This window comes from Dermacentor andersoni, chromosome 5 (genome assembly GCF_023375885.2).
Source record: "Dermacentor andersoni chromosome 5, qqDerAnde1_hic_scaffold, whole genome shotgun sequence".
NCBI lineage: Eukaryota > Metazoa > Arthropoda > Arachnida > Ixodida > Ixodidae > Dermacentor > Dermacentor andersoni.
In genome coordinates this window covers 131201776-131215737 of record NC_092818.1, presented here as the reverse complement: position 1 = coordinate 131215737, position 13962 = coordinate 131201776, and the positions used below count along the sequence as shown (strand labels likewise).

The window sequence follows — 13962 nt, the reverse complement described above, 5'->3', positions numbered from 1 at the left end:
AGCGTCGCCGCCGCGAACCCTGCGCGTGGCCACCAAAATGCATGGCGCGCCGGTGGCACGCGTCATTTGGCAGCCGACCTCTTCTCTCGCGCTAGTGGCGCCATCTAGTGGCGCTGCTGGGAAGTCCGCACGTGGTCTCCGAGAGGAGAAACGTGGCGCGCCTGTGACTGCGAGCACTGACAATCGTTCCCTCGCTTGCCGCACACCAAATGGCACGTACTCAGAGACCCCAAGTTGGCGAATGGTTCATTGAAGAGCGGCACATACCGAGTGCATTTGTGGCGCAGCCTGCTAAAGCGCCCGGTTGCTATCCTTGAGAAATCCGTGTGACGTGGATTCGATTCCACTCAGCATCGCCTTCTTTTAATTTACCTACAGGACACGGATTTGGCCTCCACATGATGAACTGAGGAGTGACCATTTTTAATTGTGAGGTCTGTGTCTCATTATGTGACTTATTTATTTTAAGTGTCGCTACGGTGGAGCAATTGCCGGCAGCAACTGCAAGGCTAATCCCACCAGTAGCCTACAACAACTCAACTCAACAACTCCACTCAGCATCGTAGAAAGTTAAGGGATCTTTTTCGTTGTTCTAGAACGGCACATTGCTAGTGGCACATGCTTAGTCACGTAAGTTGGCGTCAGACACGTTCACGGAAGAGCGGCACACACCCACCGGCAGATACCCAGTGACCTAAGTTGCCATCACAAACGTTCATTGAAGACCAGCACAGATTCGAGTGGCATGCCCAGTGCTACAAGTCGGCGTGAAAGCGTTTCACTGAACAGCGCTACCTACCCAGTCCCGCATCTGCAGTAACCCATGCCGGCGTGAAAGAGTTCCGTCGAAGGGTGGCACACAGGTACACATTGCCACATACTCAGTGGCTCAAGTTGGACCGACCACTGATTTCGGACCCTGTTCCCCCAGCACAGCAACCGGATGCGATACCCATTCAACTACGCACTACCCCGTGACCCATGTAGGCTGTAGAACGGTTAGATAGAAACGTACATAAATAAATAGATAGTTAACCCCCAGAAAGTGCGTCAAGTACTCTAAGGATGCTAACGAAATAATATCTATTCTCCAACGGGACACACGGGCCATAATTCCCCCGTGTTTCTGCGCCCTTCCTCGTAATCTGACTCCGGTGGAGGAAGTCTGTCACCGAAGACTTTGTGCTGGGGCGGTCCTGGCCCCTTCCGTAACCTGGACCGGGAGCAATACCTGAAGACACTGTAAAGCGCCCGCATTGCCCTGCCCCCGCGTGTGCAGTGGATGCCCGACATCTGCTGGGACCTTGTCCAGAGACAAATGTCACGAGAACGTGCCAAAAAATGGCGCAACACGAAAAGACCTGCCCACAGATTACGAACAGTTAATTATGGACGATAAGATCCACAGGCCACTTATGGAGCTTTGTCACGAAGAAAGACTGCATGCACTTAATTAAATAATATGCCGCATGGAAAACAACGCAATTAAAAAAAAGATTTTGATATGCGCGTTAGTTTTGCCGTCCTTTATTTATTTGCAGAATAAGAAAGTTAGCGCTCTTTGGGTATTTGTGTCTCCGTGTTACATAGAATAAGGGGTATCCTCCATTTCCTAACTGTGTCTCGGCATAGCCGTCTTTAATGTAGCGTACCTTCCCTTACCTTCCCTTACGTGTATAGTCATTATATGACAACAATGGACAATTCCAACAACAAGAGTCCAATTTGTTATTTCTTTCAGAAAGGCATTTAATAACTTCCTCAGCAGTAACACGCATGTATGGATTTTCTAGATCAAAGCTTAACTACATTTACAGACAGCAACTACTGCTGGAAGGCAAAGCTTTCACAGAGAGACAAGCCAGAAAGAAAAAGGAAGCAGAGGTAATTGATTGATTGATTCCTTTTATTGTTCCTAATTTGGCGTCGTGGATGGCTCAGTTTCTTCTTCCGGTGGCTGTTGAATGTCACACTGTTCGAAGGAATTCCGTATATGGCAGGTTCCATCGCCTGGTCTCGTAGCTGTCTTGAAAACTTCTCCCAAACCTGGAAAGCGGTACAGAACATTAATAATGTGAGAGGGAGTTGCTGCCTCGATGAACGTAAGAACCTTATATGCGGTAAGGGTCGGGACACTCCTACACATTTCTTCCGTCTTCGTAAGCCTCTTCGAGCTTTTTGAGGTTCATTTCCGAAATGCTATGTGTCTTTACTGCACGTCGACTATGTCAAGATTCCTGCAGGGTTTCAAACTTCTTTTCCCCGGTTTAAGATATTGAATACATCTTGCACCGTGGACACGAAAATCTATATAGAACATGTCTAACAATCTGCGAGATAGTAATTGGGGTGTCTATACTATGCTATGCCGTACCATGTGCGCGTTTCAACGATAGAAGAATAAAGCCTCTTTTATTAGGGAACGGCTAGTAAGCAATTAAACGTAATGCGCACCGCAGTACAACATGAAGGATTTTTGATTGATTAATTTTGGGCGTGTCGCTATCTGTGAAAACTACGTGGCGGAAGCGAATCTGACGAGAAGATTTCGTGGTGAGAAATGCCCTGTAATATAATTGTTGTAATATAATTCGTTGAATGCAATGACAGAATGGCCGTTGCTAGAGTTATACATCGTGTCCCATCATAGGTTGCTCGGAAGTGCAGCCTAATTATATGTCTAAAAGTGATCGTTCGGAAATACGGCCCGTGCCAAACGCAACAACCACAAACCTGGGTTTTCCGAGCAACAGGTAGTAGTCGTCGAGAGCCTGCAGGTACTGGGAGAGCTGTTTCTCGTTCTGGAAGACGTGTGGCATGTTGGGCTTCTGGCTTTCGCCCATGTTGGCCATCGAGACGGAAGCAGAGGCCACCAGCACCATCAGCATGGCCACCAGCGTCGAAGGGGACATGGTTTGCAGACGACGAGGAGGAACAGGCGGCAAGCTGTGACGCGCGAGTGTTCACGCAGGTCAGTCAGCCGGAGTGATTCACGTCACGTCATCAATATCTACAACAACTTTCTGTCGTTCCAAACGTCAATATCTACTGGCGATTTCAATGCGAGTGCGATGGCCCGGTTCGTCAAGCCTACGTGCTCATGTATTTCACATTGCACAATACTTAGTATCCTTCGTAAGACGCTTCTGCAAGTTGGTCAACACAGCTACACCCTTAAGCAAAATTACCCCCCTTTGGGTCGTATGTCACCATACAACAACGATCACCATCTGCCATGCCCGCATTTCCTCTCTTTAACGCTGCGAGCCCGGTACTTCCAAGCCATGAACGGCATGTGCGTTATCAGCAGGACATAGCATTATCGACAAGAAAGCAGCGAGCGCAGCGTTTTCACGAAAGGAAACGCAAGCAAGACAGATGACGAGAATCGTTGTTTGGCTAGATACGACCCAAAGGGTGTACATTTCTTTAAATGTGTAGTTGGGCGTGTTGGTTGAGCATTACGAAGGTGTAAACGCGCTCAACACACATGGAAAACAGAACGGGAGGACGATACACACATAGCGTATTGTGTGTGCGGACACAACGAGCAATGTGTGTCTCAACCTTATATTCTGGGCCCGCATTCACAGAAAGGTCTTGCGCCAGAATTGTTCTTGAAAGCGAATGACAGTCAGTCCTGATGCCGGACATATTATTAGCGAAGACGACCAGCCAATGGCGCAGAAACACTTGCGAACGAAAGGCTTTGTGAACTGCGCCCCCGTTAATTACGCCCGCAAGCCGCACATGCGCGTTCACCAGACACTGTAAGATGCGGAGAGCGTTTAATGATATACCATTCATCCCCCCCGCCCCCACACTTCTGCGTAATTAGTGCGAAGGCGAAGTAACGACCTGAACAGCATGTGTTGTACGTGACACAATCTAATTCTGCCACATTTTGGAATTTCACCTTGTCTGCTCTGTTAAGGCAATAATAGGGAATGTGGCTTCCATCCGCGACCAACCATAGCGAGAGTGAGACGATATAATTGGAGAGATGCACGCCGAGGGGGAGTAATGGAACGTCGGAATTATTGCCGGAACCATCGGTGTGCAACGAAAGACTGCATTAATAGGAATAAAGTGAAAGCTTTTACGATCTCTAGCGCCAAGTTAGAAATGAATTTTTATGTCTACGGCTTCAGACAGTTTGCTCGCCGGCATAAAACAAACACCTTTCATAATAATATTCCTAATAAAGATTGAGCTGACAACATTTCTAAAGGTATAATTCCAATTGAGCATATCACATTGTTCGTACATGTATGCAAAGCCAACCCACCCGTCCACCTAGTTGAATGAAGAGGGCAGAGAGAATGGATACGACAACGTGTACTTGTTTAAGTCTAATAAATATATTCTTGCTGTCTTTGATGCAATAATTGCATTACAACGCACGGCTAGCAAAGGGATGACGGGTGTAGCAACACGCGGAAGTCAATGTAGGGTCGTAGCCGTAGCTTTGCACCATAGTGACCCATACTTTGCGTGCGCCTACATTGAGTTTCGAGAGACGACGCACCGCCTCTCTAATGAACTCAGCTACGCGGCGCATCCAGCTTCCAGCAGAACAATCTCCCGCGTAAGTATTGCGCGAGGCAGGTCCAGATTTTCGGTCGCAGCAAAATAATGCCTAGCGACTCTTGTGTTTGAGACCAGGCCTGTCCAGAGTTTTTGAAAGTTCTCGATGCTCCAGGTTCCCCGAACCTTCTTGCATGCGCCACCGGCGTACCCCGACAGTGACCCGTAGGAGCGGTCCCTTCAGGGACCATTCACGATGGCCCGTGCAAAGCAACTAGGCAGGCTTCAAGAGCCTGAAGCAGGCGAGGGTGCAGCAGGAAAGCCGCAAGTAGCAGCGAATAGCAGCAGGCAGTCGCCCGTGGCAGCGGGTAGCAGCAGGCAGCAGGTAACGGCAGTTAGCAGCAGTTAGCAGTAGGTAGCAGCAGGTGGCAGCAGATAGCAGCAGGCAGCAGCAGACAGCAGCAGGTGATACACCGATGGTATGGAGCCGGAGCCCCGCTGGACACCAGGTCGGACGCCTTAAGTGCATGGGAACCTCCTGTTTCTAGATTCATCATGGCCGGTCATGGCATTGTGAGTTACGATGATGTTTTTGGAGCTCGGATCCCGCTGTGCCGGACTGCGTACCTCCGACACGTATAGTGGGAAACGTCGAACTGACACTTCCCGCTCTTGTTCGACGTTCGAGTGTGAGAGCGCGACTGTACTAAACGCACACACAATACTAATAAGACAGTAGTAAAGCAAAAGTTGCGTAATTCTCATCTGACTCTAGACCAGTATTCCATCAACATGCGGAGAAATTCTAAAAAACTTCAGAAAAACGAATCGCTTACAATCCCTCTGCGCAATTTACGTAACTATTGCTCAGTCATTTACTTCTCATTAATAATGTCAGTATTAAGCGATAAGGCATACCACATATCCATTTGCGAAAATGTGTGGTGAAGCTAGATAATCAAATGGGGGTTTCTCGCTGCGAGACCAAGCGCGTTCCGGAGAGCAAAACTTAGCAGCAGTGGCAAAAGGGGAACGCTGTAGACACGTTGCGCACTATACAAAAAAAAAAAAAAGGTTCACGTGAAATATGAGCGCAAAATATAGCCACATAATTCGCACAGAAGGAGCATTTATACCTTTTCTTATAAGCATCGCGAAACTTTCGCTTCCACAAGAATCCGGGAAGTTTTGTTACACCTACGAAGTAGGGGCAAAGTTAACGTAAAATAACTTTATATATGGATTTAAGACAAGTGATATACTTGAAAAGCGGCTATCACAAATGAACTTAACAGCGTCGCGTAAACGCAGAAGACCTTGCTAGTGCCTTTTTTTTTTTTTTTTTTTTGCAGGCGAAGATTATGTTTCGAGCTCTACTGAAAAAAATTACCTTTGCGTATTGCTACCTAGGACACTTTGCAGAGATTCCGTCCACAACTGAAGGGTAAAGCAAGGATCTGCTAGCAAAAACGAAGGCACGGCAATAAAAAGACGATGCTCGCGCACTCCTTTGTGAGTTGTCTCTATATTTTTACTGCTTTTCTGTAAAGGTATTTCTTTACGATGGAATGAATCTCGATTTCGAGGATGAAATAAACACTGTTTGATGTTGTTTAAGAGTACTCATGAGAGTGGAAAAGGAGAACTAGTGCAGATGGGTAAAAGTATTGAAAAAACAAACAAGCAAGCAAGTCTGCAAACAAGACCGATGCGGGTTTCTTGGAAAGAAAGTATCGTTGTCGATGAAAAATTCGTCCTGTCCAGATATACGTGTTGGAGGATGGAATATCGATTGAGTGGATGAAAAAAACTTTTCTTTCAAAAATATTCTTCGGTCTCGTGGGTTTCCGTAGAAACGGTACAAGAGATGTACCGAAGCTCTTAAGAAACAGCAAGCAAATAATATAAAGGTAATGGCATCTTCAGTTGTATCTTAGTGCTGTGCTCAACGGGAAGATCGATCACGTGAACGTTGTTGACGTACCGAAATTTCGTGTTATTATAATTATAGTAACAAGACCGTTTCCTCCACTCGAGACCACACAACGCTATAAGAGCTTTACTTTAAAGCTTGCTAGAAAACGGCTGGTCTCTTCGGAAGAGCTGGCCATGTTAAAGGCCTTGATTGATTTATCCGTGTGGTTTAACGTCCCAAAGGAGCCACAGGGCTACAAAGGACGCCATAATGTAGGGATCCACGGATTAATTTTGACCGCGTAGGGTTCTTTGACGGGCATCTACATCTAACAGCGAGCGTTTCGTATTTCACCTCCATCTAAATGCAGTAGCCGGGGTCTGGAAGCGAACCGGTCACCTAGGGATCAGCAACGGAACGCCACTGCACAACAGAGTCGCTGAGCTGCAGCGGCGGGTTCATGATCTTTAACACTGTGGCAAACTTCTGTTGGGAATTCGTCCTTATCCCGAAAATCTGGACATGCACACACGTTGATCACGTAATCACCCCTCCCCCTCCCTCCGAAAGAAAAGAAAAATAAAGAAAAGTCTGGATATAGGGATAACCTTCAGAACAGGGAAATAACGGGGACGATCGATGGAAGGATGCAAGGATTTGACGTAAAACTTAATTATTACGCAAGCGATTCCCAATTCTTTTTTTTCTCGAGTTGGTTGGTATAAGCAGAAATAAACGAGCCAATAAACGAGACTACAGGGGGGGGGGGGGGGGGGTACTCTGCGACTGTCCACCTAGTGGACTTGTCTATTTCATCTACTGCTGAAATGCTGATTGGCTGAGAGCGCCTGTCTCTTCCTCACGCGTACCCTAGCCCAGCCAATAAGAACTTCTGCAGCAGACGAAATAGACATGTCCACTAAGTAGACTCCTACAAAGTAGCCCCCCCCCCATCCTCCCCAGGTGGCTGTATCCCTTTAATGGGCCTTTTTTCTTCGCTATTTTGTTTACAGGCAATCGAAGAACAACAACCTGAAAGTCATTCACGCTTGGCAGAGTGATTTTATGATGTAAGTGTCCATTGCGTTAAGCCTCGGCTGACGTCATCGTGAGAGTTTCATAACGCGACCCACTCTCAGCACTATCTTTAGCACTTCATCATCGTAAAGCAAGCAAGTCTGCAGGCCTTCCGCACATTCATTTTGTATTTCTTCGTACCAGAACTTGCCATTGTACGAGTGCTACTAGTTTTGGTCTAGGTTCTAGTATTAATGTATACGTTCACAAAGCTTAATTGGAAAATTTTAACGCAAGTTTCATGTTTCACACAAAATAAACAAACTTTCAGAAACTGTTTGCAAAATGTATACATGGAAATTTCGGTTCCTAAAGGTTGAGAGCAATTCCTTGCGCCGAGTTACTGAAGGCGTACCGCCAAAAACATGCAATGTATTGCATTGTGCACAGTGTTTTCAGCAACAAATCAATTGCGAAAGACTGACTTGGCAAAATACCAGCATGCCTAAGGCTAGAAGTGGTTGTTTTAGGTTGCGTATTCTCCAAAATCAGACTGAAACTCTTGTCATAAGCCAGCATATCTTATCGTTGGCGCCTAACCAGTGGTATTTTTTTTAAATGACAATCAGGCGACATCTGACAATCAATGACAATCGGCACATTACCCAGCGCGCGCTAAACTTGCAGTGGCGCCATGCGTAGGTCACATTATGGCCACAATCTTTACAGAGAACGAACGGGCTATATCCTAAAAACAGCGAATATACTCAATCTGGTGCTCACTTCAGAAATGCTAAGCTGTTTGGAATCGGTGCTTTAGTACATGCACTGGGTGTAGTGGACTTTACGGCTGGTGTCCACGTGCCAGTGATCCTATACGGCTGCCACCTTTCAATTTTTAGCAGAGTGGGGATGGTTTCTTCAAAGTGACAGGATCCGTAAGGAGTAGTCACAAAATGCGGGAAACTGCTACCGCTAAGCTTCATGGCAATCGGCAAATGCCCTGATGCACTGAGAAGGTAGCGAATCGCCAGGTGCTATAAGATGACATGAACAGCTCTGTGCTCCTTGAAAAATTTCTTTCAAAGCACTTGCACATGAGAACTATGTAATGCGAGTTATAGAATGAGGTTTACAATGGGAACTCTGAGGCATATCCAGCAAAGCCACTTTTTGAAACCAAACTTCAGCTAGTAGTGTACACAGTCAATGCCTCAAGCTTGCCTCATTGTAATCGCCGAAGCGCGGTTAACACAGTACTTCCCGCTCAGTTATGCTCATATTCTATATAATGAAACCACAGCAAGCCAAGATCCATCTGGTAGCGCAGTTCTCTTCATAATTATTTGTTTCTTTTGACTGAATTGCACGTTCTTTTCTGGATTTTCAACTTTAAGAATTCTTATAAATTCAACTTTGAAAAACCCGTGCATTGTCTACACTGGGAAAAAAGGGGGAAGAAAAGTAGAGGCATGCCTCTGCTCACCGTTCCGTATCACAGGGGTGTCGACGGGCCTACTGAATCGTAGCAGCGCCTCAACCAGCGGCTTATATACTCCGCCCCTGAACAAATCACCGTGCGCTTGGCCGCAAGGCGCTCCGTAACCCCATAGCCCTCCCGTCGCCATAAGAGAGACGCAATATGCCACCAGACACGCCTCTCTTCTTACTTCCCCCTTCCCCCAACCCCTTCTTTTTTCTCCATCGCACACCAACTGCTTTCTTTGCATCTTACACGCAGTTACTGCCTGTTCCTTTTGCATCTTACGCGTCATTTCTTGTTGTGCGCCTTTCGTTGCATCCTTTCTCTCTCTTGTTGGTCGGCTTGATAGGATGGCAAGAAGATGCCAGAGAGCGCGAGCGAGCTCGTTTTTCTTTCTTTCCTTCCTTCTCTTCTTTCCTGTTGAAAACATGAAGAAATGCGACGCGATCTGCATGGGCGAAGCGTAACAGCGTTGCTGCCCTCCTCCGGAGAGCGAGAATGACAGCCACTCTACACCCCGCGGCGGACCACAAAGGAAGCTCGCAGCAGCTGCACCCGCGGCGTAAATTTGCCTACATGCAGCACTGCAGGGATGTTCATCGGTGGAGATGCGCGCAGGTCGAGTTTAACGAGGATGGGCCGAGGTGGGCGTCGGTGTATTGACGAAAGCGTGGTGTCCGCGTATCTGCGGCTTATACGTCTCATCACGCTTAACAATGATGGAATCTATCGGCGCACCGTTTTGAAGCGCTCCCCCCCCCCCCCCCCGGCCCTCCTCCCCACCTCCTCTTCTTTTGTTACTATATACATTCGTCTACATCCCACCTGTCCTCACACCATACATACATACCATAGTTTCCCTTAAACTTCTTTCTTGTTCGTGGAAACCAGCAAATTGTGACGCCTTCCATGAAAAACTCTGGGGCCAAATTCACGAAGCTTTTCATTCGTATCATTCGTAAGTACTCCTTGTTATAGGCGAGCCGTCATCGCTAATAATATGACCAACGTTGCTGTCAGTTCGTCTTACGAACAGTTCCAGCTAGGTTGGCCCTGATGTATTTCCTAACTCCTATCTTAATCGCTACTCCATGTGGACAGCTCGCTATTTGACAGTATTTTTTTCGAAAAACTATATCGTCTGGCGTCGTGCCCTGATCTAGGAAATTCGCTAAATTGTTTCTTATGTTGAAATCTGGTGACAAGCATACTATAAGTAATTACAGACCCATTTCTTTGACATCCTATTACTGCAAGATGCTCGGGCAAATCATTCACGAGCATATTATTCGCTTTCTTGAGGATGACAATTTGCTGTCTGATGTTTAACATGGTTGCCGGCGCAGTTGCAGCAGTGTAACCCAACTCATCGAATTTACTCATGACGTTTTCTATCAGCTAGACTTCGGGCTCCAGGTCGATGCTATATTCATTGATTTTTTGAAGGCGTTTGATACTGTGCTTCACCCTAAATTCATGTTAAAGTTGACTGCTACTATCAAGATCCCTGAACTAATAGACTGGGTTTCTAGTTTCCTCACTACTCGCTCACAATACGTTAGTTCTAATTCTGTGAACTCCTCTATCGCAATTTCGACTGCTTAATTTTTTGTAAACTGTCATTAATTCTTCCTCCAGTCTATCAAGCTGTGCGCACTTAACACTCGCTAAGAAAACTTCTACCAGAAGTCGCCGAGAACTTAATCTGCAACCTTTCTACCCACGCATTAATACATTTAAGTACAGCTTTAACCCCGGAACAATTTGTCCTTGGAATTTGTTAGCTGACAATGTGCGTTCCCTTACCCGTAACGATTTTATTCCTGCAGTTTATTCTACTAGGTCATGTTCCGTTACCTAGCGTTCGCGTAACATTTGCGGTCATGTTCGTTCTTTGTGAATCCTCTGTTATATATATATATATATATATAAACGTGTGATTTGTGAAGACGCACCCCGTCACTGCGAATATGCGCTGAAACGAGAATTACAAAATGTCTAATAAGTGTGTTCCTTGTGCAATGTTTATTCGATAACCATCAGAGAAGGGTAAGTTGGAGGGGTTGGAAAGGATGGATGTAAGGATGCTATAAGCGTCCCCTTTGAAACGGAGTGGTAGATTGCGCCACCAAGCTCTTGTTATCATATTGCCTAATGTCCTAGCTATGTTAAAGAAGAAGAAAAAACGATAAAAAAACCCAATCGATGAATTTCCATAACCAAACTTTCTGAATCCATTTTGTAAATTTTGTTTTTGCACTCCTCCGTTGTTGGTCGTTATTCCTACTTTTCTTCCTCCAATCTTCCAATTGCCGCTTACTTATCTCTACTGCGGACATGTTTACTTTACCTCTGCTCTCGCTAAACCCAAGGGCTTCAAGGAAGCCAGAGAGGACTAAATCGACTGCTCGGCAGATATCTTCACATTCTAATAAAACATGCTCCATCGTTTCTCTAGCTTTACCGAATCAAGCACATGCTTCTTCTTCCTTCTTAAATCTCGCTTTATAAGTGCGTGTTCTAAGGCATCCTGATCTCGCTTCGAAAAGTTATGAGTTTCCCTTTGAGTTATTAGAAATTGTTTCTTTCCTGGTTTCGTTTTTTCCTCTCAAGTAGTTACTGATAGCAGTTTTTTTTTCCACTGCCGTCACCCATGAGATTCTCTCAGCCTCTCGGACTTTCCGCTTGATGTTCTTTGTTGCCGTGTTGCTCACCCTACATGCCGCGTATTTGCTGGCAAGCTTCCTAGTTCTTTTACTCCACTTTGAAGCAATGTTTTTCCTGTTTAAATACATCAACACTCTCCCAGCCCATTTACTTCCAAGTTCCTCAGTCGTTCTTCATAATCAATTTTACTGTGAGTTTCCCTCACTTCAAAACTGGTCCAGCCTATATCACCCTGCACAGCTTCATTTCATACTTTTCATACTTTTGCTTTATTTCATAAACTATATTTCCACAATTCCTACCTGCGCGATAATCTTATATCATCTCCTACCTACATGTGCTCTCGCATTGATCATAGCCATAAGGTTGAAATTATTCAATGCCGCACCAGAACCTGCAACAAATAATTTATTCCTATTGGATTGGATTGGAGAAACTTTATTTATGCCTGCAGTTGGGCGCTCGCGCGCCCCGACGAGGGCCTACGTCATCCTCGAAGTTGCCGTTACTCGGCGCGGGTCTCCGCTCGCCGTTGCCGGCTCGCTGGGTCCGTACCTTTCGAGCGCCTCGAGGACCTGCTGGACGGCCCAGAGCTGATCGTCTCGGTCGTAGCTCTTCGCGGCTGCCTCGAGCCGCGGTGGGAGTGTTTTTGATTTAGCGTCTTCTGGATATTTAATGCAGTCCCACAATATGTGCGTGTAGTCTGCGGTCTCCCTCCGACAGACTCTGCACATATCTGTCGGATATGTCTCCGGGTACATGCGATTCATCAGTTTCAGGCTAGGTAGCGATCCGGTCTGGAGCTGTCTCAGTACTACCGCCTCCGCTCGACTCAGTCTCGGGTGCGGGGGTGGGAGAGTCCTGCGAGCCAGGCGGTAGGCCTTCGTGATTTCATTGTAATCCGTCATGCGGTCCTTGGTTCCGAACCACGTCGGACGGTTTGTCGCCGGGGCGCGGTTGGTTAGCGCTCGCGCCGCTGCGTGTGCCGTCTCATTGTGGTTCTCATTGCGTTCCGACGCGTCGCCCGCGTGCGCCGGGAACCACTTGAGTCGTACTTTTCGTTCTTCTAGTTTTACCGCTCGCAGTACGCGCTCAGCCTCCCTGCAGATTTGCCCTTTGGCGAAGTTTCGCACCGCCTGTCGTGAGTCACTCAGCACCATGTGGCAGTCTGCGTCGGCGATGGCCAGGGCGATGGCTACCTCCTCCGCTTGTTCCGCTCCGGCGCTTCTCACGCTCGCTGACAGTCCTCGTGGCGCCGGTTGACGCCCCTATGACGACCGCTGCGAAGGCGTTCCGTTGGTATTCGGCCGCGTCCACGTACCGCGCGTGTTCGTCGTTGGCATGCTGGTCGATGAGAGCCTTGGACCTCGCCGCTCTTCTTCCCTTGTTGAACTCGGTATTCATGTTCTTCGGTATGGGGTGGATTCTGGTCTGGCGTCGGACCTCTTCGGGGACGGGGAGCTTCATCTCCACCTCGTTCGAGCGTCTAATTCCCAGATCGTCCAGTATCTTCCTCCCGGCTTTGGTCATGGACAGCCGCTCCAGTTGAGAGGTCCGTTGCGCTTCGGCTATTTCTCCGAGCGTATTGTGTAGCCCGAATTGTAATAAGCGGGTCGTGCTGGTGGACTCGAACAGGCCCAGCGCCGTCTTGTACGCTCTTCTGATGAGCACGTTGATTTTGTTTCGTTCGTGTTGCAGCCATCTGTGGTAGGCTGCAACGTACGCAACGTGGCTGATGACGAAGGATTGGACGAGCCTAATTAGGCTCTCCTCTCTCATGCCAGCCTTTCGGGAAGTGACTCGTTTGAGGACCTCTCAGGAATGGAACCACCTTCCCGGCGCAGTTGTCCTAATCAAGGACAACTCAAAGTTTCGTTCAGCCTTATCAGACATCATCTCTCCCGGATACATTTAACTAATAAATTTTGCTGTAATAACTAACAATTTTTGCGGCTTTGTTATTTACTTGTGTATGTTTTTTACCCGCTACCCTCTGTAATACTTCGGTCTTGAGGGTACAAGAAAATATAAAAAAAGAAAATTGTAGTCTTCCCGTGAGCGCCCCCTGCGAAGCGTCCCATTGACTTTTAGTTGCCATCGAGACCTGGTTGTACCCCTGATTTCAAGCAAACAACCGCATTTCCAAATGTAAGTTTTGGAACTATTGCACCCTTCCACACACCCCGGAGCACCTCGTACCTATTGTATCCCCATAGCGCTCTGTGCTTCATTATGGCCGTGTTTCTCTTCCCCTTTACTGTTATTGTTTATTGCTGTGTTTCCAGATATTTATCGCCTTCGTTTATCCGTATACCAAGGTATTTATATTCTTTTACCCGAAGGGAAGACGACG

The 13962-nt window shown here is 47.0% G+C and overlaps 1 protein-coding gene across 1 annotated transcript in view; it reads right to left on the bottom strand.

Moving 5' to 3' along the window:
- Window positions 1-1885: 1885 nt before the first annotated feature.
- LOC126531174 (uncharacterized) overlaps window positions 1886-13962 on the bottom strand; it is a 125054-nt gene continuing 112977 nt past the window's right edge. Inside the window, exons 3-4 of the mRNA XM_055071008.2 lie at window positions 2734-2946; window positions 1886-2046 (exon numbers count right to left, since the gene is read on the bottom strand). Of these exons, the coding sequence (XP_054926983.1) occupies window positions 1968-2046; window positions 2734-2946 (292 nt within the window). The 3' untranslated portion in view covers window positions 1886-1967. The remainder of the gene's footprint in view (window positions 2047-2733; window positions 2947-13962) is intronic.